Source organism: Oncorhynchus mykiss, chromosome 18, assembly GCF_057628025.1.
Source record: "Oncorhynchus mykiss isolate SJ-2025 chromosome 18, ASM5762802v1, whole genome shotgun sequence".
Taxonomy (NCBI): domain Eukaryota; kingdom Metazoa; phylum Chordata; class Actinopteri; order Salmoniformes; family Salmonidae; genus Oncorhynchus; species Oncorhynchus mykiss.
In genome coordinates this window covers 58,846,081-58,870,987 of record NC_143039.1, presented here as the reverse complement: position 1 = coordinate 58,870,987, position 24,907 = coordinate 58,846,081, and the positions used below count along the sequence as shown (strand labels likewise).

At 43.6% G+C, this 24,907-nt stretch overlaps 4 protein-coding genes across 18 annotated transcripts in view; 3 read left to right on the top strand and 1 right to left on the bottom strand.

Moving 5' to 3' along the window:
* abcf1 (ATP binding cassette subfamily F member 1) overlaps positions 1-869 on the top strand; it is a 33,108-nt gene extending 32,239 nt beyond the window's left edge. For all 7 annotated transcript variants that reach the window (XM_090208880.1, XM_090208881.1, XM_090208879.1 and 4 more), the window contains one exon: positions 71-869. In XM_090208880.1, the coding sequence (XP_090065006.1) occupies positions 71-237 (167 nt within the window). In that variant the 3' untranslated portion in view covers positions 238-869. The remainder of the gene's footprint in view (positions 1-70) is intronic.
* Positions 858-3,857, bottom strand: mrps18b (mitochondrial ribosomal protein S18B). Its single transcript, XM_021572385.3, has 7 exons — positions 3,030-3,857; positions 2,573-2,726; positions 2,306-2,403; positions 2,045-2,113; positions 1,874-1,940; positions 1,576-1,635; positions 858-1,425 (listed from the first exon to the last, which is right to left on the bottom strand). The coding sequence occupies exons 1-7, from the start codon at positions 3,195-3,197 to the stop codon at positions 1,229-1,231; spliced, it is 813 nt and encodes a 270-aa protein (XP_021428060.2). The 5' UTR covers positions 3,198-3,857; the 3' UTR covers positions 858-1,228.
* LOC110496457 (serine/threonine-protein phosphatase 1 regulatory subunit 10) lies at positions 3,658-16,646 on the top strand. 8 transcript variants are annotated; one of them, XM_090208887.1, is made up of 18 exons: positions 3,658-3,677; positions 3,853-4,147; positions 5,580-5,650; positions 8,168-8,281; positions 8,472-8,558; positions 8,788-8,975; positions 9,212-9,295; positions 9,610-9,750; positions 9,968-10,076; positions 10,390-10,493; positions 11,400-11,521; positions 11,634-11,952; positions 12,331-12,577; positions 12,715-12,790; positions 13,046-13,276; positions 13,463-13,586; positions 13,745-14,128; positions 14,365-16,646. In XM_090208887.1, exons 4-18 carry the CDS (start codon positions 8,175-8,177, stop codon positions 14,526-14,528), a joined length of 2,487 nt encoding a protein of 828 aa, XP_090065013.1. In that variant the 5' UTR covers positions 3,658-3,677; positions 3,853-4,147; positions 5,580-5,650; positions 8,168-8,174; the 3' UTR covers positions 14,529-16,646. The 8 variants fall into 8 exon arrangements, with proteins under 8 accessions (XP_090065013.1, XP_090065011.1, XP_090065009.1 ...); XM_090208885.1 differs by having other exon boundaries at positions 10,390-10,514; XM_090208883.1 differs by having other exon boundaries at positions 10,390-10,514; positions 11,634-11,973.
* A 5,057-nt stretch (positions 16,647-21,703) lies between these two features.
* agr2 (anterior gradient 2) lies at positions 21,704-24,436 on the top strand. 2 transcript variants are annotated; one of them, XM_021572372.3, is made up of 8 exons: positions 21,704-21,766; positions 22,215-22,347; positions 22,625-22,688; positions 22,884-22,936; positions 23,274-23,350; positions 23,548-23,611; positions 23,767-23,850; positions 24,108-24,436. In XM_021572372.3, exons 2-8 carry the CDS (start codon positions 22,224-22,226, stop codon positions 24,155-24,157), a joined length of 516 nt encoding a protein of 171 aa, XP_021428047.1. In that variant the 5' UTR covers positions 21,704-21,766; positions 22,215-22,223; the 3' UTR covers positions 24,158-24,436. The 2 variants fall into 2 exon arrangements, with proteins under 2 accessions (XP_021428047.1, XP_021428046.1); XM_021572371.3 differs by having other exon boundaries at positions 22,211-22,347.
* Positions 24,437-24,907: the final 471 nt, after the last annotated feature.

Genomic DNA, 24,907 nt, shown 5'->3' with positions numbered 1-24,907 from the left:
TACTGATGGTGCCCTTCGGTAGATAGACTCTTATGGTTATATCCTCTTTCCTGCTGTTGTCCCATCGTAGCGGTGATCATTGTGAGTCACGATGCCCGGCTCATCACTGAGACAGCCTGTCAGCTGTGGGTGGTGGAGGACCGGTCCGTCAACCAGATAGACGGAGACTTTGAGGACTACAAACGGGAGGTCCTGGAATCACTGGGGGAGACCCTGGTCCACAAGGTCAAGGAGTGACCTACCTACAGCAGAACCAGGGCTCTATTCCCTAATATAGTGCATTACTTTTGACCAGAGCACTATGGGCCCTGGTCAGATGGTACTGCACTATGTAGGGAATAGGGTGCCATTTTGAACAGACCCCAGGAGGAAATAGAAATGTAATATAACCCACTGCTGATGCTGGCTATGTAATTAGCTCAGTGCTGGGGTGCATCTTCATAGTCTAAAGTGGCTTCCTTTCCTTGATCATTTGAAAACTTAGGATATGTTTAGGCAACATCATGGCTGAAGTCAAGGAAGCCGCGTTGGATTATTAAGACACACCCCTTGGTGTACTGCAGTATCCTCTCGGCCTATGAGATACATTTTCAGAACTACAAATTGCCCCCTTGCCCCACACCTGTAGATCTGATAGGATCCAGAAATGTCTTGGGCAAGGGGGTGATTTGGAATTCAGAATTTGACTGAACAAATAGGCATGTCTCACCCATGTAACAATGGGACAGGAAGAAAGCAATATGCTGAAGTACTTGCAATAGATTACCACTGGCTCCATACATGTAGAGCTCTTAACTTGGAATAAACATACCTGTATTAAGTATTTCCTACAGACAAAAAGGCAATGAAATAAATGATTTTGCATCTTACATGTTTTTATTGTACCACTTTCTCTTTAAATACAAAACCATGGATATGAGATTAGACAGATTACTCGTGGATGGTCCATATAGCATGTACAGTAACTGAGCTGATAAATTGTAGCCTGGAAGGAGAAGGGTCTGGAATTAGTCTGATGTGTTTTAGCATATCGTTTGCGTAAGACTAGAAATATGAAAGGCAATTTAGCTTAAGGTCCAAAAACAAAACACTAACAATCTGAATACTTTGACACTAATGTGTTTTATGAACAAAATGTTCTCTGTCCAGAAACACCTAATTAAATCCTCAAACTTTCACCATAATTCCTCTGATACACCCTCATCAATTTCAGGTAGGTCTTTCTTGTCTATTTCAAATATGCCTTATAGGTCTTCTTGACTTTAGCCACTTCAGTCTCGTCTGGCTGTATGGTGTGGTACCACCGGTACCAAGGATCACCAGAGGTAATGGTGGGGGGAGGAGGGGTTGAGCCCACTGCGTCATGGCAGTTGGAGTAGTCCTCTCCTGAGAAGTCCACATGAGGAACCTGGAAGGGTAGAAGCCCTGGAAAAAATATGGACAATGTACTGTAGAGAACTACATTTCTGTTTTGGTGGCCTTGTTGAAGCACTGGGCTGGTCACAAAAATGCGAATCTCCATTATTACTGTAGAGCTCTAGCATTCTGCTCCTTAGTCACAGAGGCTGAACTTACCATGGTCTCTTGCAGTGCCAATCGCCTGATTGAGCTGCTTTTGCTGTTTCTGACACACTCCTGGATAAAAATGGAGATGGAGATAATATAAAATGTGGCACTTGGGTTACCTGAAACCTTGCAAAAGGTTGTTTACTTTATGGAGAAATGTTTATCACTGAAACACCTATTTGCAGTATCAGTTTCACGTGTCAACTGTGTTAGTCAATCAAATAACTTATTTAGATAACACCTGCTGAATTCAGCATGGATGATAAATAGAATTGTATACATATTAGGTAAATTGAACATATCTTACCTGTCCGTGTGGAGTCATAGACAATGCCTGTATTTGGACTGATGAACTGTTGCAGTAGCTTCACGTTCTACTGGAAGACAATGGGCCATTGATTAACAAACAAACCAATCAACTGTAATTAATCTTCAATCGCTCAAAATGCGTGTGTGTTACATGAGTGAGAGACCAGACCTGATAGTTAATGATGACATTGGAGTCTCGACAGATTGGACAGGGGTTCCCACATATCTTGTCTCCTCTCTGAAAATGAAACAAAGTGTTGAGGTTGCAGTCACATCTGTTTAGTGGAGAATATAATATGGAGTTATAGAGCAGACAGCATCATGGAATACATCCTCTGATCATCTGTGCACACCCCAAAGCCTGGGCAATAGCTTGGCGAACTGTCACAAGTATCAGTCAAGGTTACAGAACCAGCTCTGTTACACGTACAATGCAAGTCTTGCGCGTCTTCTGAGGAGGAATACCTCCTTTGTGGTTCCTCCTGTAGTCAGACCACACTGGACTGGTTCCATAGAGCGCTATGTACTCTAGAAATAGGAGAGGTGGATGGACACACATGGATAGATTAACAAATGAATTACACTAATCCTGGACTACTTGCATGGAGATTCTCCATTGAGCATACTTAGTCTGGGTATGCAGAACCATCCCTTTAAAAAGTGTGTAGAGTAGACATTCAAATTCCTATCTCCATACCTTCGCTCTCCAGGTAGTCCCATGGTCTGTCCTTGTAGCGGGCAAGCGCCTCCCCGCCATCACTGGGGATCTCGGGTGAGGCTGCAGTGCAGAGAGCGAGGCTGGACTGCACACCTGGAAACACAGCCCGGGGCCAAAGCCTGACAGGTAAACTCTTTGGAAGATAGAAACCAAACAAATACTGTCAGTCAAGTATGAAACTCGCAAATACAGTGTACTGTACACAAGACAATACTGCTAATAATTTTGCATAGACTGGTTCTGTGAAACATATGACTGGGGTTGTATTGGATGATGCACAGGTATGTTTCCAACTAGCTGTAACGTTAGCTGGCTATTGAACTACCGACAGTAGTTCGGTCACTGTTTCGTGATCTGACTAACGTATTTGAAGGTGTGCAGCAAAAGTCCTAGCTTTTGCTTACCTGACACACTATAGAAAATACTTGTGAAGTACCTTATTCTGCCGAATATTCTGTAAAAGCAAAGGGGTCACACGGCATAAAATTCTTCCAACGCCTCGTATGGATGCTGCCATTTTGACGTTCACAGCTGAGGGTTGAAAGTTTACAGGTGAAATGTGAAGTAGCACATTATTTATGTGTGCATGACCAAAGAAACTCATTTTGGACTTCAATGAATCTATTTTGTGATTTTTACATTATTAATTTCGTAATTTGAAATTTAAGGGCAAGGTTTTGATAGTGTCCGCGGGTGTGGCAGGCAACGTGCTCGAGTGCGTCGCAGCCATTTTGTAGAAATATTACAATCGAAATTATACCCAAATGTGATATTATAACTAAGTACAAGTAACATATTTTGCGAGTTATCACTGATAGTTATTCAAATTTGTTATGATAAGCAACAATAGACTTGAGGCGTGAAAGAAATTGAAATGAGAATGTACAAAACGTGTGCAAGGCCCTCTTTCTGTCCTTGATGGACAATGAAGGTCGTTCTACAACAGCGCGTGACCAAAAACTCCATTTTGTTACCATGAAAACCCCAGAAAGCGCATGCTCGACACGTGTATGACGTCAAAAACGTCACAGGGTATAAATACCAAGTCCCTCCCTTTCTAGTTCATTCCTGGATTTGTTCTGAGGTGAGTAACGTCTAAAGAAACAGTGCTATTTTGAACAAAAAAAACTACTGCGCAATTATTCATTTTGACCATAATCCATCATAAGAAACCTCTTCCAAGATTCAGGTTTGTATGAACACAGAAAATAAGTGAATATATCTTAAATGTGTTTTTCGTTTTGTGTGCTCTTTTTCAGGTCTTTTGTCTCTGAAGAGTGACCGTCGAGGACTTTGAACATCCTAATTCAATAATCTATTTTTTTCTTCAAGTAATGGACATTTGATTACTATTTTTGCCTCCAGTTTGTTCCAGAAGGAAAAGCTAGTTTTTAGCTACCACAACCCTGCCCATAAAACCAGTTTTTCCAGCCATAAGATTGTTAACGTTAAAACATGACGGTTAACGATTTAAAACTGATGTAACAAGATATCTGTTGCTGTAAAGCACAATATAATATAAGTTACCCGAGACGCTGAGGAGAGGTATTTATAGTAAGTGTTGATTTTCAAACCAATCTGAATCTAACGTTAAATTCATTAAATGAGAAATCGTTTAGTCGCAACTAATGTAGTCTAGGTCCGCTGGCTGGTCTCGGTGCGGGGCTGCTGTTTCCATTAGCGAAGCTAACGCGTTAGTTTATGAGCTCACACAGGAAAGTGCGGAGTGGAAACGCTCCGTTTCTTTGTGTGTGAGACGGATCAACATAAACTGTATAACAAATGTTTAATTTAAGCATAAGCAATCTATTCATAAAGATTGCCGTGGGTTAAGGGGATATTTTTCTCCCTCTGCTAAATTGATAAGAGATCCTTGGAATTTACACCTACCGCAATCTATACATAAAGATTGCTTAGATTGAGGATTACGGATTTCACTGGAAAAATTGGTCATTTGTGGTTATTGTTTTTTACGCATGCCATTGTATCGTCGATATCGTTAGAGCAGTAAATTTCCCCAGGTGTCCGATATTTATACGGCAATCTGAGGATAAAGATTGCAGGATGGAAATGTTCATTCGAAATATTGTACAAGGCAGACTGGTTTCGTTGGAATTACATCAAAATGGCGAGGTAGTTGTGTCTTTTCAGAACACTCGAGGCAGTAATGTATGTTTTTCTGGAGCGACAGGAGTTGACTTCCCTGAATAGCGGAACGAGTTTCGTCACGATGTAGCCGTTGTGGTTCGCCACGGTTAGTCATTTTTTATAGGTAGTAAATGATCCTCCGGCGCTGCTAATGTGATAGTAGGCTAACTGTTGTGGCGATGTAGCTGGCATACATGATTCTTTATGTTCTCGAGACTGGCAGCCACGAAGCAGTTAACAAAAGAGGGCAGGGCCTAGATGTAGTTTCGATGGATCACGGGTTAGCTCCCCCTAACCAGAACTAGTCATTGAACAGGATCTTTATTCTAGTGCTAGGGTAGGGCGTGCAATACAACGACTGATGCAGAGCTTGTCTTAAAAGGGCTGCCTGCTGCATGATATTCTTATATAACCATCATGAACATTGTGTGGGTGAATGAAAGGCATATTCAAATTCATTAAGTTGATCTTTGTTCTTTCCCAATTTATTTTATATTTTACTCCATAGGACAAAAATATGTATTTTATTTAATGGTGATTGTCAACCATGGATAAGAACATTGTTATGTAAACAGAAAAAATCACTGGTATGGGCAGGGCTTTGAGCTATTGTGACAGACGTATTTGTTACATTCTAGCTAAATGATAACAGGTGTTACTGTTTTCAACTGCATTGCTATATATTTCAGCAAATACACCAAAGCCATTTTATGTGTGTATGAACATTAATTTACTTGACATCTATTCCCCCGTTGAATTGTTCTTTACTAAGCTCATGTCTCCCCAATAACTTATTTTTATTGACTTTGTGAGTGTGTAACAGTTGTGACATTTTCAGGAGTTGTGTGTTATGTCCCGTGTTGTGGAGTTCTGAGACTATATAAAACTTCTACTACAACAGTTAAACGGGTAAGACAACTGATTTCCTCACATGACATTTCAAAATGAAATACTTGGATATTATCCATGTAATACTTGGATACAGTAATTCAAAGTATATGATAATGAACATAGTCCAACCATATTATAATGAGCTTTAAAATATTAACATAAGCATTCAGTTATGCATTGAACAACGGGGGGGGGAAAGCATGTTGATAGCCTCAGTCCTGCCCCTACTCTAAAATGTTATGATTTACGCATAGATTGATAATTTGAACAAGGCTAAGCAAACATTTAAGTAATATTTTGCAGCAATGGTTTGATATTTTAGTGTTGATATTATTTTGCATTTTTTACGTAGAGGATCCACTGGATCCCCAACTAATCTCAGTTTACTAGTGTTCCTATATGGAACTGTAAGGTAATGATGTCAGTAGCACAGGTTCATTCTTGTTATTTTAACTAGGCAAGTCAGTTAAGAACAAATTCTTATTTACAATAACGACCTAGGAACAGTGGGCTAACTGCCTTGTTCAGGGGCAGAACAACATATTTTTACCTGGTCAGCTCTGGGATTTGATCTAGCAACCTTTCAGTTGGCCCAACGCTCTAACCACTAGGCTACCTGCCACCGCAGCAGGTATATTAATAGCTGACTTAAATGACTAGTGAGGTTTTTTTTTTTTTAAATGTGTGAATTTCTTTTGTCCACAGTATAGACATGTAGTGTGGGGGCACTGATAATGCTTCAGATCAAATACTCCCTTTATTCTAATGTTAATCATGGGCAATTAACATACTGGTTCCACGCTAGTCCTGTAAACTTTAAGGGATGAATGTGTGAGATCAATCACTTCAAATACTTACAATACCAATACAAGTAACTTTAATATTACTTTAAAATAATTATTTATACTTACAATACCAATACAAGTAACTTTAATATAAGTTAAATATGTTCCTTTTAGCGAACTGAAATTAATAGTACAGTGCCTTTGTCATAGAATAGGTGTTTTCTTTGTTCTATTCAACCAACTCTACTCCTTGGGTTCCTGTGCCGCCTGATACTACTGGTAAAGTGACTGCACCCTTCTGTCAGTGAAGGAGCTGGTCAGTCATTCCAACCGCCAGTTTAGTGCACCGTCTGCCTGAAACTGAATACTGGTAGGCTTTCAGTTTGAGGGCCTTCTCTGCCTGTGTGTGTGTGCGCCTCAAGTGTTTAGCTACCAGTATGTTTCTGTTATTAGTAGAGGGGGAAGCTACCCAAAGTATTATTCACCCACACTTAACAAACACGTAGGTTGTAACATCCTCTTCCGTTACCAGGACAGCATCAGTAAAGTATTCTAGCTTCCATAGCTCTCATCGCCTTTGATGTTTCTAGAAAATAATGTAGGGAATTCAATAGATTCCTTAATGGGAGTATTTTTCAGAGAATGGAACAGTACAGTGCAATTATGTGTTTTACAAGTTTACAACTACCTTCCCCTCCACTGTAGTTTGTAGGCCTACTGGTTGTCATATTCAAGCCTAATCACTCATCTGTTTTTATTTGCACTTACCATGAACTTGTTTAGATTGTACATATTGTTAAGGCAGTCGTGAATGTAAGGTGTTGTTGAAACTTGTTTGTAATGTTTTAACAATCTGTTGAATAAAGCAGTTACTTGAATATATTGCTGCCATTGGGGGAAGTCCTCATGAACCTGTTCTAAACTGCAGCCTAACCTGTCATTTTCTAATGTGTTGTGTTGAACTGACTCCTTGCCTATTTCCTCCCGCTCGCTTTCTGTGTTCTATTGAATTACTGACACAGAAAATGAACTAGCAGCATGACCTATAAGCAATCTTTGTATTAGGCTATACCCAGCTGTCTTAGAGGAAGCCTTACAGCAGCTCCTGAGAACAGAGACAGTAGGCCCCGTCTGTCCTCCCTTCTCCCTCCGCTTTGAGGATAATCCACACAACTGACAGATCCAGCCATCAAGAGAGAAATAAATGCAAATATTTGAAGTATGAGGCAGTAGATCAGTCAGTGAGTCATGGTGTTCACTGCAGTATGGAATTTGGAATGCGAAAGCAGCGCTGAGGCTGAACAGTACATTTGGAGGGGTTAGCTGGGAATGTCACTACCCCCCCCCCCCCCCCCCCGTTTTGACAGATTTCAGTGTGACTAAAGATCTAGCAATGTGGGTGATTTGACATGGGCCCCTGTGGTGTTGTTCTTGGCTTTGTGGATAGCAGGAAACTGCGGCCTGTTTTCAGTCGTGTGGTAGAGAGGAGTTTGGAAAGGTCTTGTGGTTTAGTACCTATGTTGAATAGTCTGTAAGCCGGCTTTTGCTTTGTGCAGGATCTAGAGAACAGATGGTGTCTGTTCCAAGGAGCTCTCCCCAAAACAAAGTGTAATCTGACATGCCTGGAAGAACCATGCCGTGCAAACATCACTTTCGCTGCATATTGAAAGAGATAACGATGACTGTTTAGTAAGCGCCAGAGTTGTAAGGTGATCTGTATATTAAGTGTGTATATCTGTTCCTCGCTCAGAGCAGAGATGGCGGTGGGCCCAGTGGACCCCAGAGAGGTCCTGAAGGGAGTAGAGAACCTTCTGGGGAAAGATGGAGAGCTCCGCAGCCTGGAGGGAGTCACCAAAGTCTTCAGGTAATTAACACACTGCCATTTTTAAAATAATTGATGGTGTGCTTTTGGTCTGATTTATTTTTTACTGTTTAGTGTTTTTCATAATTTTTACATAATTTTGAGTTGCGAGTGTGGACTGTAATGGCAGCGGTGTCCATCTCCTATCTTTTGTTCTGATTGTCAGCTTCCTTCATGGTCTTTTTCTCCACAGTCTCATGAAGGCCTCTCACAAGATGGTGAGCAGGTGTATGTACCTGAATATCCTACTACAAACCAAGTCCCACGACATTCTCAACCGGTAAGATCTACTCCCATCTTTTGTTCTTAATTGATCAACCTTATTGGCTTATGGTCTGGCTGGCTTGTTTAGTTACTTCACTAGGGAGCTTTCTCTGCCACTGTGCTGCGTCTTGTTCTTTGGTGGGTTGGGTGTCTATGCCGGGTTACTGTAAAGCACTTTGATAAATCCGTTGTAAAAACTGGCAATTTAAACAGAATTTGATTGACTGTCCCTTCTCTTTGTCCAGGTTTATCCGAGTGGGAGGCTACAAGCTGCTGAACGCGTGGCTGACCTACTCCAAGACTAGCACAAACACCCCCCTGTTACAGCTCATCCTGCTAACGCTGCAGAAACTGCCCCTCACTGTAGACCACCTGAAACAGAACAACACTGCCAAACTGGTCAAGCAGCTCAGCAAGACTGGAGAGACTGAGGGTATGTTTTTATACAACTTTCTTTGCCCTGGTGTTTCCACCCTCTCTAATACACTGAGCTGACTAATTGACCTCTGTGGGGAAATGATTAAGCATTTTATTTGTAACTCGCTTTCTCACAAACCCAAGGCCAAGACAATAGAGTTCCATAGTGGTGGTATCTGTGCAGTAATGTCAATTGTTGAGTGATAGTGTCCGAGGTTGATGTGTATCTAATGGTGTGTGTCTGTCTCTCAGAGCTGAGGAAGCTGTCCGCAGGGCTGGTGGATGGCTGGATGGCTACCATCCGCTCCCAGAGTGTCTCCACCACCTCTCCTGCAGGTAACTCTCCTCCTTCCCTTCATGCTCTCCATTGTTCCTTCTTTTCCCCTCTTTCTCTCACATTCACGTTCAACTTCGGACCCTAGTCCTGTGTGGCTCAGTTGATAGTGCATGGCGCCTGCAATACCAAGATTGTGGGTTCGATTCCCTCGCGGGACCAGTATGAAAAAATACAAAAATGTATGCACTCACTTACTGTAGGTCGCTCTGGATAAGTCTGATAAATGATTGAAATGTCAACATGTCTCTATCTCTCCTCTTCACTGTCATCTCTTTATGTTTACGTAACTCCCCCGCCTCTCTCTTTCTCTCAGATAAGAAGCGTAAGAAGGAGGAGGGGAAAGTGCCAGTCCGAGAGGTGAAGGCAGCTGATGGAGGGAAGGCAGCGGAGGAGGAGAGGAAGAGGGAGAAGCCCAAAGCTCACGCTCCCAGCCATGCTAAGATCCGCTCCATAGGTACACGACACTCACTGTCCTCGCAATTTATCACCAAAAAGTTTTTCATTTACAAAAGATGATTTTGTGTATACGCTTATTGTCCTTCAGTAGAAAACAGGCCACAGTAATATGCAAATCTGAAAAAGTTCTGTTTCTGACTGTGGAGATGAAGCTCCTGCTAGGGCTGAAGTGCTAGATGTAATGACCTGACCCTGTCCTGTGTGTTGTCTTCCAGGCCTGGAGATGGATGCTCCCACCCCTATCCTGGTCAAGAAGCCCCCCGTGGCCCTCCAGCTGGGGGACAAGTACAACATCAAACCAGCCCAAGTCCTCAAGAGACCCAGGTATACTACACAATAACATCCATGTCCACATTATGTATAGGTGTACCGTCCTACGGCTTACCAGCCAATAACAGGATAGAAATTGCACAACCACAGAATAACACCACTGCTCAGTGCTGTCTCATTGTGGGTTAATCTCGAGTACTGATCAAACCTGTCTTTGGCAGATGTATTTGCCATTTGTAATGAATATATTGGAATTATTACTCATTCAAACTGCCATAATAAAAACACAACATTTTCTTATCTCCCTCTACCTGTCTGGGTCCTAAGGAGGGAAACCTAACCCGTGATTCTCTTGTCTCTCCACCAGTTTTGGTCCTCTGGACGCTCCCCCTGTGGAGAAGAAGTACAAACCACTCAACACCACACCTAACCAGACCAAGGAGATCAAAGTGAAGATCATCCCAGCACAACGTAAGTCCTCAACAGAAACAAGTATGTACCCATCTTTTTGACCCGTTCACTGCATTTACTAGGCTACATCTGACCCCTCAACAAGTAGATTAGGCTACACCTGACCCCTCAGCAAGTAGATTAGGCTACATCTGACCCCTCAACAAGTAGATTAGGCTACATCTGACCCCTCAACAAGTAGATTAGGCTACACCTGACCCCTCAGCAAGTAGATTAGGCTACATCTGACCCCTCAGCAAGTAGATTAGGCTACATCTGACCCCTCAACAAGTAGATTAGGCTACATCTGACCCCTCAACAAGTAGATTAGGCTACATCTGACCCCTCAACAAGTAGATTAGGCTACACCTGACCCCTCAGCAAGTAGATTAGGCTACATCTGACCCCTCAGCAAGTAGATTAGGCTACATCTGACCCCTCAACAAGTAGATTAGGCTACATCTGACCCCTCAACAAGTAGATATCAGGGTTGAGGTCAATTCCTCTTCACTTCAGTGAGTTCTTCAGTCCCATTCCAGGTGTCCTCAGTACTTCTCTATGAGAAAATGTTTGAATTTAAATGTCAGTTTTCTTACTGACTTGAAAAGGAATTGACCTCAACCCTGGTAGATACCCACACACTGTTGTATATGTTCGTCTACACTATATTTATTATATTGCAACGTTTCAACTGGAAGGCCTTCTTCAAACTTGAAACCTTGCAGTAAACTACAAGGGAGCTTACCGTTTCAGAGCATAAACAAACATTTCTGTTTCTTTCACATGCCATGTGTTTTGTGCCCTACTCCTCAGAAAAAAAGTGTGCTGTGCATCGAACACACTTTTAAACCAATCTCCCCCTCAACTACCACAGTATTATGTTGACTGTTATTGATGTCACTAAGAGACCCTCCTTTCTCTCTACAGCCCTTGAGGGTACAGGCTTCCTGGATGCCCTAAACTCCGCCCCCGTGCCTGGCATCAAGATTAAGAAGAAGAAAGGGAAGGAAGGTAGAGACCCCAAAGCTGTCTCTCCCACATCAAACAAGGTAGACAGACAGACAACTCCTCTCTCAGCCACCTGAATCTATGGAAGGCTGTGCAAATGGAATTGAGTATTCACCCATCTCTTTCTCTCTACCTCTCTCCTCCTCCTTTCAGCCGTGTCAATTCGAGGGTAAACTCCCCTACCTGTCGCCTCAGGGCGGTGCCAAACCCTTGTCCCCAGAGACCCAGATGGCCTCCACCACCCCTCCCCACGAGGTCCCTGTAGACCTGGAGCAGCCTGGGACGCCGGTCCCTGCTGACGATCCCGAGGCCATGGACACGGGCAGCGAGAAGCCCAACGCCCTGGCGGAGCCCCGCGGTGAAGAGGACAGTCAGCTGACCAAGAAGGGCAAGAAGAAGAAGAGCGTGCGCTGGGCCGAGGAGGAGCAGCTCAAAGAGTACTTCTACTTCGACCTGGACGAGACCGAGAGAGGTGAGAGAACAAAAACTAACGGTAACTTCAATTCAATTTTTTTGGTCGGTGTTGTTTGTAATTGCACGTCAAACTGTGGTTGTATAGTCAAACTAGGTAGTTGTCAATACAGTAGCTAGCTAACTGTACAGTGAAGACATCTACTCTTCACTAAGTTCTGTTAAGAGTCTTTGGACAGGGATGTGATTATAAAAAATAAAAACAAATGTAATTTATCCTCCAAGATGAAATAAATAAATAAGTATATAAATAAAATGCATCCCCTTCTCCTGATCACATCCATGTTGGGTGCCATGGCTAACTCTCTTCTCCTTCTCCACCTCTCTCCTCCTCCTCCACCTCTCTCCTTCCTCCTGTTCCCTCTATCCCCCTCTCCAGTCAACGTCAACAAGGTTAAGGACTTTGGCGAGGCGGCAAAGCGAGAGATGATGATGGACCGCCACACGTTTGAGATGGCGAGACGCCTGTCCCACGACTCCATGGAGGAGCGGGTACCTTGGAGCCTCCCGAGGCCCCTGGCCCTCACCGGCCCCCTGGTCAACGCCGGGGCCAACAGCACAGAGAGACTCACACAGAGGGACCGTGAGACTGGCATCCTGCAGGAGATTTTCCTCACCAAGGAGAGGTACGTATTCACTGAGTGTGTGTGTGAGAGAGCAGTATGGCTTAAAATGATATGGATTTCTATAGCCTAGTGGGTTACCAGGTGCTCAAAGTGCCTCGCATTGTATTGGGGAAACTCACCTCCTCTCTCCTCCTCAGTGTTCCTGACAGCCCCCATGAACCAGAGCCTGAGGCCTATGAACCCATGCCTCCACGCCTCATACCTTTGGACGAGGTGAGATGTACCCTTTTCTGTCAATCACTTTGGTGCAGTTCTAAAAATGTGTTCAGCTCCAATGAATGCCCAACCAGAGGGTTTTGGACATAAAATAAGAAGCATTACAAGTGTTATCAGTTTTGGCTTTTGTTTCCAAGAGTTTTGCATCTGAAAAAAGCGGCAAAGTGATGGAAAAAGAACCTATAGTATATAGAACACACACAATGTTCCAAACATCCTCTGTGTCCAGTGCTCTAACTTTCTCCTGTCCAGGACTCCACCATGATGGAGCCCATGGACACGTCGTCCCAGCCTGGCTCTGGCGTGGGCCCCGGGGGGGTTGAGGCCTCCAAGCTGCCACCCGTCCTCGCCAACCTCATGGGGAACCTTGGGGCCAACAACCTGTTGGGCAACCTGGGTAACCTAGGCAACCTCGCCCAGGGCACGCCTGGTGCCCCCGCTGCCCCCTCCGTAAACGTACAGGAGCTACTCACCTCCATCATGGTAGGAGAGAGAGATTTTTTTTTAAATGTCAAAACATGAACTAATCCTGTTTTGACATTATGATCGGATTAATGCATTGAGTACTGCAACTGTTTTAAACAACTTCTGGAAGCCCTGGAGAAGCCCTGTAACCAGTGGATCTGTGATGTTTATTTTATTCTGTCTTCCTCCCTCTCTCTCCTGTAGGGAGCTAGCGGTGGCCAGTCTACTGAGGACCTGATCAAGCAGCCAGATTTCTCTGAGAAGATCAAACAGCTGCTGGGCTCTCTACAGCAGAACCAGGGCCCCCCCACTGGCCCCCCGCCTGGAGGTACACACACACCTTTACAACACACAACACCTTCAGTTCTCTCACACTTATTCAAGCCAACAAACCAAGTATTCTTCAATTTCTTGCTGCACTTAACTGTATATGACGATATGTGTGGTAGAATGATTGTTAACTTAGTATCCGTCTTTCCTCCACAGTGAACCATGGCCTGTTGGGCCACGGTCCAGGCATGAACAACCTGCCCAACATGAACAACCTCAACATGGGCATGCCCATGAACGGAGTGGGTTTCCCTCCTGCAGGCAAGCCCCCGGGCCCCGGAGGACCCCACTACAACCACCCCCCGCCCCCACACAACCACGGACCCCCTGGCTTCAACGCTAACCCCCGCATGATGGGGCCCCCGCCGCCCCAGGGCCACGGAGGAGACAACGGCAACTACTGGGGGGACGACTCGATGAGGGGGGGGCCACACCGGGGGGGACACTTCCACCGCGGGGGCCGAGGTAGAGGAGGGGAACAGGTGGGCTTCAGAGGGAGAGGACGTGGAGGACCTAGAGGAGGACACAACAACATGGGAGGTGAGTTGAATTGAAAGGGAATGTTCCTTCTAGTAATTCTGTTTCTATGTTAGATACCTATAGGGCCAGTCTCAAATGGTGCCCTGTATTGTCCATGTAGGGCCACGCCCCACAGTAGTGCAATTGAAGTAAAGACCAAGTTGATTTCTGTTTGCCATCTTGTAGCCTTGATGCAGTCAGTACAGACGTTTGGTTGGCTGGCTAGTTGTGTGCCAACTCTGTTCTTTTTTTTCTAGACATGTCCAAAAGGCCAGTGTGTCGCCATTTCATGATGAAAGGAAACTGCCGTTACGAGAGCAACTGCGCTTTCTACCACCCCGGCGTCAACGGTCCTCCCCTGCCCCCCAACCACCCCGCCCACAACCAGTACAACGACCATGGGCCACAGCACGGGCACTAGACCACCCAACACACCACTGACACAAATACGTGACAATACCATTTTATCACCACTAGGTGGCAGAACTCTGAATTAAACTCTGCTGGTTTGGTTTCACCACTGGGACAAAGGTGCAGAGAGACAGATTGCCCACCAGGCTAGAAAGACATGGTGAAAGACAAGCCAATAGATAGACAGACAAGGCAGTCCTGCTGCCTTAACAATTGCTCTGCACGGGTCTGCTGATATCAATGTGATGCTTCTGCAGGTCTGTTGAAGAAGCAGTTCTGCTACTGTTCTCCTTCTGTGTGACTGGGACTTTGATATGAGGACTCCCCAGTAGCAGAGGAAGATACTGAATGTACAGGGCAGAATCAGACATGTCTCTACTACTTCCTTTTCTTCTCCACACACCAACCTAAGATGTCCACCAAGAAATGCTCAACTTCCTACATCCCTTTGTTTGCCCTGCTCGCTCAAACTCCCTCAATCAGGGATAGAGGACATTGCTTGTATGCAAGAATACACACACACACACACACACACTCATGCCCCGGCTTTGGAAAGTATAGGTACTGCTATAGCTCTGAGATGATCATTCATATGATGTAGATGTTTTATTGTGATCATTTTTAACACTGTTGGTTCAGGTTGATGATGTACAGTAACCACACACTATGACTACTCTGGTTGCTGTCTGTCACTGTCCCATATAGCCTATCAGCTATCCCTGACTTATGCACTAATCTCCTATATATTTATCTGATAGTGATTTATCAGCACTGAGCTAAGAGGTGAGCAATGATCAAGGTAGAAAATCAATAGAAACATCTCCAGCATCTCCCCAGTATTAAGTCAGACTTTAAGTCTTGAGTCAGACTTCTTTAAGCTAAATGATCCTTCCATCATTCTGCTCTGTAGTTGTGTAGTGCCATCCCTGCCCTGGGTGTCCCTATTGGCCCACGTTCCTCAGACAGACAGGATCTGTGGCCAACCTTCAGCTCCCGAATGAGTCTAAGCCCCGCCCTCTCTCCTGAATGAATGTTGCACTGTGTTCAACTGTGGTCCCTGGAGTTTTCAAACTGTAGTCAGACGTGGCCAAATGACAATGCTCAGTACACCATTTTAAAAGCTATTTATGGCCAAGTGCGCTTAAAGAAAAACATGCCACTTTTTCTACCGTAGGATTTCAACAGAAAACAAGACAATGAATGTAAAGGTGACCAAATAATAAGAATATTGTTTGTTGATATTTGCAAAGTTCCCCATAGGCAAGAGTTATCAGTGAGGAAGTACTTTAAAAAGAAGGACCTATCTGTAATGTGTAATGTCCCTCCATCCCCACCACACGGCTTGTGCTATGTTCTACTTCTATCTAGCTCTAAAAAAGACCTGACTCCCAACATTTCCCCTCCACAACAAATGGATGAAACAGTATTGAGAAGAGAACATTTAACAGAACCGCCCCTAGATGATTGGCCTACGCACTGAACCAACGCTGCCTGCAGGCTACATGTTGTTTTCTACTGGTGGGCGTTAGTGGTCTGCATATCACAGGAAAAGGAACGACGGGGCCAAGTGTTGCTTGATTTGACTGAGCCTTTTCACCAAGAAGGGTACATAACAGTGAATGAGGGTTTTCCTTTCTGAGGTTCAGTTCAGGAAGCCTCTGATTATATTTCATCAGCTTTATAACATGTACCACTGAGCGTGTCTTGTCTTTCATGTGACATCATGATGGTCAAATGTCCCCCTGTATGCCACGTGACAAACACAGTCCTATATTAGTGTTACTCCACACACACAACTGTGTTGGCTTCAGTTGGGTGACGCGTGTTCAGACTGTGTTCTATGTACAACGGGGTAAAACTATGGAATCATTCTCTGGGTCAACTAATTCAAAGTGTTTTCTGTGAAAACAGTGGCCTTCATGTCTCTTGTGGGACTAGAATTATGTCATGTTTTTGGTTGGATTTATTGTGTTTATTTTGATATGATTGAGTTGGATCTCTCCAAAATGAGGTCTGTTTTGTTTTGTTAGAAATATATGTATCCATGTGTCTGTGAATGCATACACGCATTCATACACACGTACATATGAGTATTTTGTACATGTCTTAATAAATGTCCTAAAATGAATATCTGGGTTGCTCTGTGTTATTTTGAGGCGTGAATATGTCGTTCATTAACGGTTTTGTTTCAAGTTCTTATCTAACAAGTGTTTCAGTATTGAATGGAATTCTTATCTCAGTTTCTTTTGAAGATGACTGCCATTATTGAAATGTTTTAATATTTGGATATCAATGAAGGTTCCAGATAGTCAGAAGACCTATAAAGGAACATATACAAGTTTCAGGGGAACTTGAAACATTCTTAAGCGTCATTAAACACATTACACATCCTGATCCAAGCTCCTACATCCTATGACGATGGCAGTGTACGGAAGATCCGTGTTCCCAGGGCGAGGCTAGTGACAGGTGGCTCAGGTGGCTGACAACTCAATGTGTGATCAGGAGTGGCTTTAACCGTGCCCTCCACTGCAAATATTGACTTGGGGAAAACACACGAAGGAACGGCGAGAAGGATAGACAGTGCCTCAGGAGCTAAGGACACCTCAGCATTCTGAGAGGGAAGTAAGGGAGAGAGAGTTAAGGACACCTCAGCATTCTGAGAGGGAAGTAAGGGAGAGAGGATTAAGGACAGCTCAGCATTCTGAGAGGGAAGTAAGGGAGAGAGGATTAAGGACAGCTCAGCATTCTGAGAGGGAAGTAAGGGAGAGAGGGTTAAGGACAGCTCAGCATTCTGAGAGGGAAGTAAGGGAGAGAGGGTTAAGGACACCTCAGCATTCTGAGAGGGAAGTAAGGGAGAGAGGATTAAGGACACCTCAGCATTCTGAGAGGGAAGTAAGGGAGAGAGGGTTAAGGACACCTCAGCATTCTGAGAGGGAAGTAAGGGAGAGAGGGTTAAGGACACCTCAGCATTCTGAGAGGGAAGTAAGGGAGAGAGGGTTAAGGACACCTCAGCATTCTGAGAGGGAAGTAAGGGAGAGAGGGTTAAGGACACCTCAGCATTCTGAGAGGGAAGTAAGGGAGAGAGGGTTAAGGACACCTCAGCATTCTGAGAGGGAAGTAAGGGAGAGAGGGTTAAGGACACCTCAGCATTCTGAGAGGGAAGTAAGGGAGAGAGGGTTAAGGACACCTCAGCATTCTGAGAGGGAAGTAAGGGAGAGAGGGTTAAGGACACCTCAGCATTCTGAGAGGGAAGTAAGGGAGAGAGGGTTAAGGACACCTCAGCATTCTGAGAGGGAAGTAAGGGAGAGAGGGTTAAGGACACCTCAGCATTCTGAGAGGGAAGTAAGGGAGAGAGGGTTAAGGACACCTCAGCATTCTGAGAGGGAAGTAAGGGAGAGAGGGTTAAGGACACCTCAGCATTCTGAGAGGGAAGTAAGGGAGAGAGGGTTAAGGACACCTCAGCACTCCGCTGTTCCAACGTCCACACTGGAATTCTTGTCGGCCTGAGTTTGTCTGCTGCGATAAACGACATAGACCTATCCTTCTGCATTTCACATGCTCTTATCCAGATCTATAGCTGCAAGTAAAACCCTCAAAGTAGCAACTGTTTTAACAACAGGTACACTGATTTGTGTCAAGAACTGCAACGCTGCTGGGTTTTTCATGCTCAACAGTTTCCCTTGTTTATCAAGAATGGTCCACGACCCAAAGGGCATCCAGTCAACTTGACACAACTGTGGGAAGAATTGGAGTTAACATGAACCAGCATCCCTGTGGAACACTTTTGTCTCCTTGTAGAGTCCTTGCCCCGATGAATTGAGGCTGTTCTGAGGGCAAAAGGGGGTGCAACTCAATATTCTGAAAGTATCTTTAATATTTGTACATTCAGTGTGTAAGTAAACCAATCATATCCATGTTAAAAAGACTGAGTGGATAAATCAATCGGAGGTGTAGTAGTAGTTGAAGAGGCCAGTCTGTCTGGATGGAGACTTGAACAAAGCCACCATTGATCCTGGTGCTTGCTGTTGGTCTGATCACATTACCCTTGGTCTGTGCATGGGGTCGGATGGAGGGGGGGTTGTGCCGTCAGAAGCCCTGTGAGAGAGAGGGCTCAGTAAGGGCACCAGTATAACCACTCTCAATTCATAGGCATCATTGTCTAGGCACTTCCTGGTTCCTTAAACAAACCCAACCGTTACTTAAGTAACCCTTTTAGGTAGTCAAAATGACCTAGTGGCTTCATGAGTGTCATGTTATGTCAAACAGTTTCTATGTTAAACAGTTTTGTTATGTTGCAGTCTTCTGTAACACATATGTGGTGTAATATTGGGATGCAAACTCAACATTGAATAGATTTCAACTCTATACCTGACATGGTACAAGTGTCTTATTTTTCTAAGCCCATAACCATGTGTGTGAGGTGTATACTTTTGTTTCAAAATAGATTCTGTATGACCTTGATTTAGCCCACTGCAGTAAAAGGTTAATGAGACCAACAGAGAGAATCAATGTGGCAGTCTGTTTCTTCACCCACTTTAATCTGTGTGTTCAGGGTGTTAGGCAATACAGCTGGAGAGTTATTTAGTAACTTAGCAGGAGAGAGTGAAAGCTGTAAGGGGTAATCAAGCTGTAGTTCTTATGGTGTAGAGGCATGAATCCCCCCCCCCCCCAAAATAAAAGTAAACAGGCCTCTGGGTAGAGGCAGTACAATGCACATTTCACAGCACAATGCTGATTTCTACATGTGTATGGCACCGTAAAGACAGAATATAGGATATATTTAGTTTAAGAAAGCAAAACTGACTCCAGAATATTATGTTACGAAGTCTTGCTATAATGAATACTGAACAAAACTATAAATGCATCACACAACAATTTCAAATATTTTACTGAGTTACAGTTCAACGTGATCAAGACAAAGGAGATGATTGTGGACTGCAGGAAAAGGAGGACCGAGCACACCCCCATTCTCAACGACGGGGCTGTAGTGGAGCAGGTTGAGAGCTTCAAGTTCCTTGGTGTCCACATCAACAACAAACTAACATGGTCCAAGCACACCAAGACAGTCGTGAAGAGGGCACAACAAAGCCTATTCCCCCTCAGGAGACTGAAAAGATTTGGCATGGGTCCTCAGATCCTCAAAAGGTTAATCTGCACATCTTATCACTCCGGTGTTAATTGCTATATTGTAATGACTTCGCCACCATGGCCTATTTATTGCCTTACCTCTCTTATCTTACCTTATTTGCACATGCTGTATATAGATTTTTCTACTGTATTATTGACTGTATGTTTGTTTATTCCATGTGTAACTCTGTGTTGTTGTATGTGTCAAACTGCTTTGCTTTATCTTGGCCAGGTCGCAGTTGTAAATGAGAACTTGTTCTCAACTGGCCTACCTGGTTAAATTATGGTGAAATAAATAAAATAAAACAACGCCCTGGATTATTGACCTCTGCCTGCCCTGACCCTGAGACTGTTCTGTACCTTTTGACTCTGATCTGGATTATTGACCTCTGCCTGCCCTGACCCTGAGACTGTTCTGTACCTTTTGACTCTGATCTGGATTACTGACCTCTCCCTGCCCTGACCCTGAGACTGTTCTGTACCTTTTGACTCTGATCTGGATTACTGACCTCTCCCTGCCCTGACCCTGAGACTGTTCTGTACCTTTTGACTCTGATCTGGATTATTGACCTCTGCCTGCCCTGACCCTGAGACTGTTCTGTACCTTTTGACTCTGATCTGGATTACTGACCTCTCCCTGCCCTGACCCTGAGACTGTTCTGTACCTTTTGACTCTGATCTGGATTATTGACCTCTGCCTGCCCTGACCCTGAGACTGTTCTGTACCTTTTGATTCTGATCTGGATTACTGACCTCTGCCTGCCCTGACCCTGAGACTGTTCTGTACCTTTTGACTCTGATCTGGATTACTGACCTCTGCGTGCCCTGACCCTGAGACTGTTCTGTACCCTTTGACTCTGAGCTGGATTACTGACCTCTCCCTGCCCTTGACCTGTCGTTTTGCCTGCCCCCTGTTCTAGTAATACACTTTCATTACTTCAACACTGTCTGCATCTGGGTCTTCCCTAAAAAGGAAGACTTTTAAATGTTGGTGCACAATGACCCTTTACATCACTACAAACAGTTACACTAAAAGTACAAACACCAAAGGGGAGGTTCACACATTCAATCTTTCTGTGCTTCTGATGCCCTAAACTGTCATCACTTGACATTGACTACAATTAGTTTAGAGAATGTGTCTAAAACACATTCTAAAACACTCCACACCAACTCATATTACATCATAATCCCATTCTGAATGATGTCTCTGCACAATAAGAGTTTCCACTGTGCCCTAAATCCATGTTTGCATGATTGTGTTTACAACGAGATGCAAATATGGATTTATGGGACAGTAGAACATCTTTGAAAAATAAAATTGTGCAGAGACATCATTCAGACTGGGATTGTGATGTAATACGAGTTGGTGTGGAGTGTTTTAGAACGTTTTCTAATATGCTTTAGACACATTTTCATATTTTCCTACTGCATTATAGTTATAACAAAATGTGACAGACAATTTTCTCTAACAAAACAAAATGGTTTGGGGGATCAACTACAAGCACAGAAAGAGTGAAAATAAGGCCACGTAAAAATGGATGAACTTCCCCCTTCAAACCTATTAAAAGTTTTTGTTTACTTTAGGAAAGTTAATTTATTGAGAATGATGTCAATCTCACGGATCTGACCTGAACCAATCATGAACTGACTAGTAGCCCCGATATCAGATTCCTCAATTTAATGCTGACTTGTCCTTGGATCTGAGCCAACTATTATGATTCAACAGTTCCGTTACACATTCTTCGCGTAAAACTCCATGAAAACGTACATGACAACACTATCATATCCAACTCAGGGCAAACATTTTAACCAGGCTTAATATGTCTTTAAAAGCCTGTGTCCGATAGCGATGGAAGGGAGAGAAAGTGAAAGTTCTAGAATCTATTACGCTGCCTACCTCCACAGTCCACACACATTCAATCAGAGCTGCTTACCTACACAGTAGACACACATTCAATCAGAGCTGTGGGAGGAGAGAGGGAGAGGTGAGGGTTGGTGGGAGGGGTCAGCATGAGAGCTTAGGGCCCGTGTATAAGAGCAGGTCCAGGTGAGAGAGAAGGGACACAGCAGAACGAGGAGCTGCAGAACACAGGAGACACACAAAGGTGCCACAGAGAACAGGTAGGAAATGGATCTCTCCCTCCACCACAATGGAAGCCTTATTCTCTAACCACACATCTCTCTTCACCATCCCTAATCCATCCATCTGATCCTTTGTCTGGTAAATGTGCCTTGAAATGCTGTGAACTTTTTCTGTCTTTCAGTCTTCAACAACTTGAACAAATCGGAATAGATGTGCAATTATTTGTAATTCTGCATGGATCTCCATATTGTTTTCCCTCAGCTATACTGTTATAGAAGTAGAAATAGAAGTAGACTCTCTGTGCAGTTTTGTGGCAGGCATGTGTTATCTGGGCCCATATTCACAATGATTCAGAATAGGAGTGCTGACATAGGATCACTTTTGACTTGTAGATTATAATGATTAAAATGATATGGGCAGTGGGGACCTGATCCTACCTCCTACCTACTCTGAGATGCTTATTGAACTCTGTTTCCTTCCAGAAAGGTAGTAATCATGATCCGAGGTCTGCTGTCGGTGCTGTTGGTCCTGGTGGCCATAGCCGTGTCTTCATCTCTGGCTAAGCCTGAGAAGAACATCGCCAAGAGGGGGAAGAGGATCCCTCAGACTCTCTCCAGAGGTAACACTCTCCCCTTACTATTTCCAAAGCCTATCACAGTGTATAGTGCTGTTAAGGAATGAATTAATGAGCACACATTCTCATTTTCCTCATTCTCAAAGCTCTGTAAGATCAGTGTGGTCGGAGATATCTAATGAAAAGAGCTGACATGCGCTTCCTTGTTCTACATGTCAGTAGAGGCATGTCTGTTCTAAACAATATATCTCTACCTGAATGTTCTTTAATGTTGTACTGAAACTGTTGCACTGACACTGTTCTTCCTGACTGTCTCCTATAGGCTGGGGTGATCAACTAATCTGGGCTCAGACCTATGAGGAGGCTCTGTACTGGGCCAGGGCACAGTGAGTGAACAAACGTTTATGGCTACATACCAAACGGCACCCTACTTTTTATGAAGTTGAAAATAGGGAACAAGGTGTTATTTCACATTGATGTAACAGATCTAGATGACTGATAAATACACTTAACAAAACAAATACATTTCAAGGATTTATATTCTATTTTATTCTGTAACCAGAACTAATTTGTCTCCATAGGAACAAGCCTCTGATGGTCATCTTCCACCTGGAGGACTGTCCTCACAGTGCATGTAAGACCCTGACCTTTAACCTCTAACCCCTGACCTATAGCAAATAAGCTGCCACTCTGTTGCACCTTCCTGAACAGACCACAGGTCAATGTCCCTCCCTTGGCTTTTATGAGTATTATTTGCATCCTGGTATTCTCCCAAATCGCGATGCATCATTCGGTTGTATTAGAAACCAGGACTTGTTTAAACAGCCATTATCAAACTCGCAGTAGAACAAACATGGCTCTGTTTGCCAAGGTGGTATACACCTCTTACATCCTGCTGCCATGTATGGACATCTCTTAAGTCAATGTAACACTTTTTATAACGTCGTTCATGATGTCTTCCATGAATCCAGCCATGAAGAAGGTCTTCGCTGAAGACAAGGACATCCAGAAGGTGGCTGATGAAGACCTCATCGTCCTCAATCTGGTGGTGAGTTGTAAATGAAGTCTTTGGAAAACATTGTCAGAATCAATACCTAGATGACTTCCCTTTTGATCTATTAGATTTGATGATTCTATGGTTTGATTTATATTAGTATTTTAGGGCACTGTTATTTATTTTTTGTTGACCTGACTTTTAGTATTAAGAAGCAAATCATTGATATGTTTCTTTCCCTGTGTTGTCAGTATGAAACCACAGACAAGCACCTTTCCCCTGATGGCCAGTATGTCCCTAGAATCATCTTTGTCGGTGAGTAAAAATGTCACATTTTCCCAGCAGCATTACATGAGAAGGAATGTCATTATTCAGGTTATGATGGCATCAAACAAAAGCAACAGATTTTAACCAATAGTTATCTCTCCCTCCCTCCCTCTCTCTCTCTCTCTTAATCGCTCTCTCCTCAGATCCCTCTATGACAGTGAGAGCTGACATCACAGGGCGCTACTCCAACCGTATGTACGCCTATGAGCCTTCTGACATCAAACTCTGTGAGTACAACTTGATCTTATCTCCCTTTTGACTGTTTCATTGCATACTAACGGTTTACATACTTTTAATAAATCTGTATTTCATAGATTGTAAATGTTTAAGTATTTATACACATGTCTATGTTTTTATTAATGTAAGGTATTACTAAATGTATTCAGATTGTTTTAGAATTAATTCAGAGATGAGAAAATGTTGCATTTGTGAGAAACAACCTGCTCCTGAGTGACCTACTCTTCATTTTCCCTTCTCCCTGTAGTACTGAGCAACATGCAGAAGGCCAAGAAGCTGCTGAAGACTGAGTTGTAAGCACTGACTCATCATGTAACCAACCTCATGACCTTTGGCCTGCGACTTCAGAGGTTCTCCGAACATTGTCTGAACGTTCTCTGGAGCCTAGGAGTCAGCCAGTGGCATACTGTCACCATGTAAACCTAAGCACTGGAAAGAACTAGTCTTCACTTTCACAAAACGCAATTCCATTTTTTTAAATTCTGTTATTTTTCCTGAACTTCTCTGTCTTTGTAATGTATTGCTGTACATCTGAGATGTCTTTTTATTAAATATAGTGCAATTATGAAATGATTTGTGTCTCATTGGAAAATGTATTTCAGTCCTTTCACCCTTCATGACAATGACTCAGGTTAAAAGGGCTATTGGAAAAAAAACACACAGTGGGTGTGCATGAATCCGTGAGTTTGTGTTTGTGTAGTTAGGGAGTGAGTGCTGACATCCTGGTCACATCCTGAATGGGCGGGGCCAGTGAGGGAATGACACACCCACACATGATTCTTAGTAATGTCATGTAGTACTATAATATTGCAATGCAATAAGTTCATGCGAATCTAATATGTCATTTAGCAAATAAAAGCATTATTTTGTCATTCCACTTCTGTAGAGATTTTAGAGTTTCTTGGAAAGGGTTAGGCTACTGCTGTGAGCTGAGCTCTACATTTTGCAACGTCATTGAATGCCACTGGTTTCTGTGGAAACTGAGCCCAACAAACCCAGTGAACTTTCAGGAATTTTTTTTTCTAATAGGTCAACTTGACTGGGCAT

Excerpts from the sequence above, each read along its gene's own strand:
- LOC110496457 (XM_090208883.1), top strand. The coding sequence starts at position 8,175 with ATGGCGGTGGGCCCAGTGGACCCCAGAGAGGTCCTGAAGGGAGTAGAG. Across the intron at positions 8,282-8,471 it reads GGAGTCACCAAAGTCTTCAG|TCTCATGAAGGCCTCTCACA; the intron begins GTAATTAACACA and ends TTTTCTCCACAG. Across the intron at positions 8,559-8,787 it reads TCCCACGACATTCTCAACCG|GTTTATCCGAGTGGGAGGCT; the intron begins GTAAGATCTACT and ends CTCTTTGTCCAG.
- agr2 (XM_021572372.3), top strand. The coding sequence starts at position 22,224 with ATGATCCGAGGTCTGCTGTCGGTGCTGTTGGTCCTGGTGGCCATAGCC. Across the intron at positions 22,937-23,273 it reads GGACTGTCCTCACAGTGCAT|CCATGAAGAAGGTCTTCGCT; the intron begins GTAAGACCCTGA and ends CCATGAATCCAG. Across the intron at positions 23,351-23,547 it reads TCATCGTCCTCAATCTGGTG|TATGAAACCACAGACAAGCA; the intron begins GTGAGTTGTAAA and ends CTGTGTTGTCAG.
- mrps18b (XM_021572385.3), bottom strand. The coding sequence starts at position 3,197 with ATGAGTTTCTTTGGTCATGCACACATAAATAATGTGCTACTTCACATT. Across the intron at positions 2,404-2,572 it reads GGACTACCTGGAGAGCGAAG|AGTACATAGCGCTCTATGGA; the intron begins GTATGGAGATAG and ends TCCTATTTCTAG. Across the intron at positions 1,636-1,873 it reads CTATGACTCCACACGGACAG|GAGTGTGTCAGAAACAGCAA; the intron begins GTAAGATATGTT and ends ATTTTTATCCAG.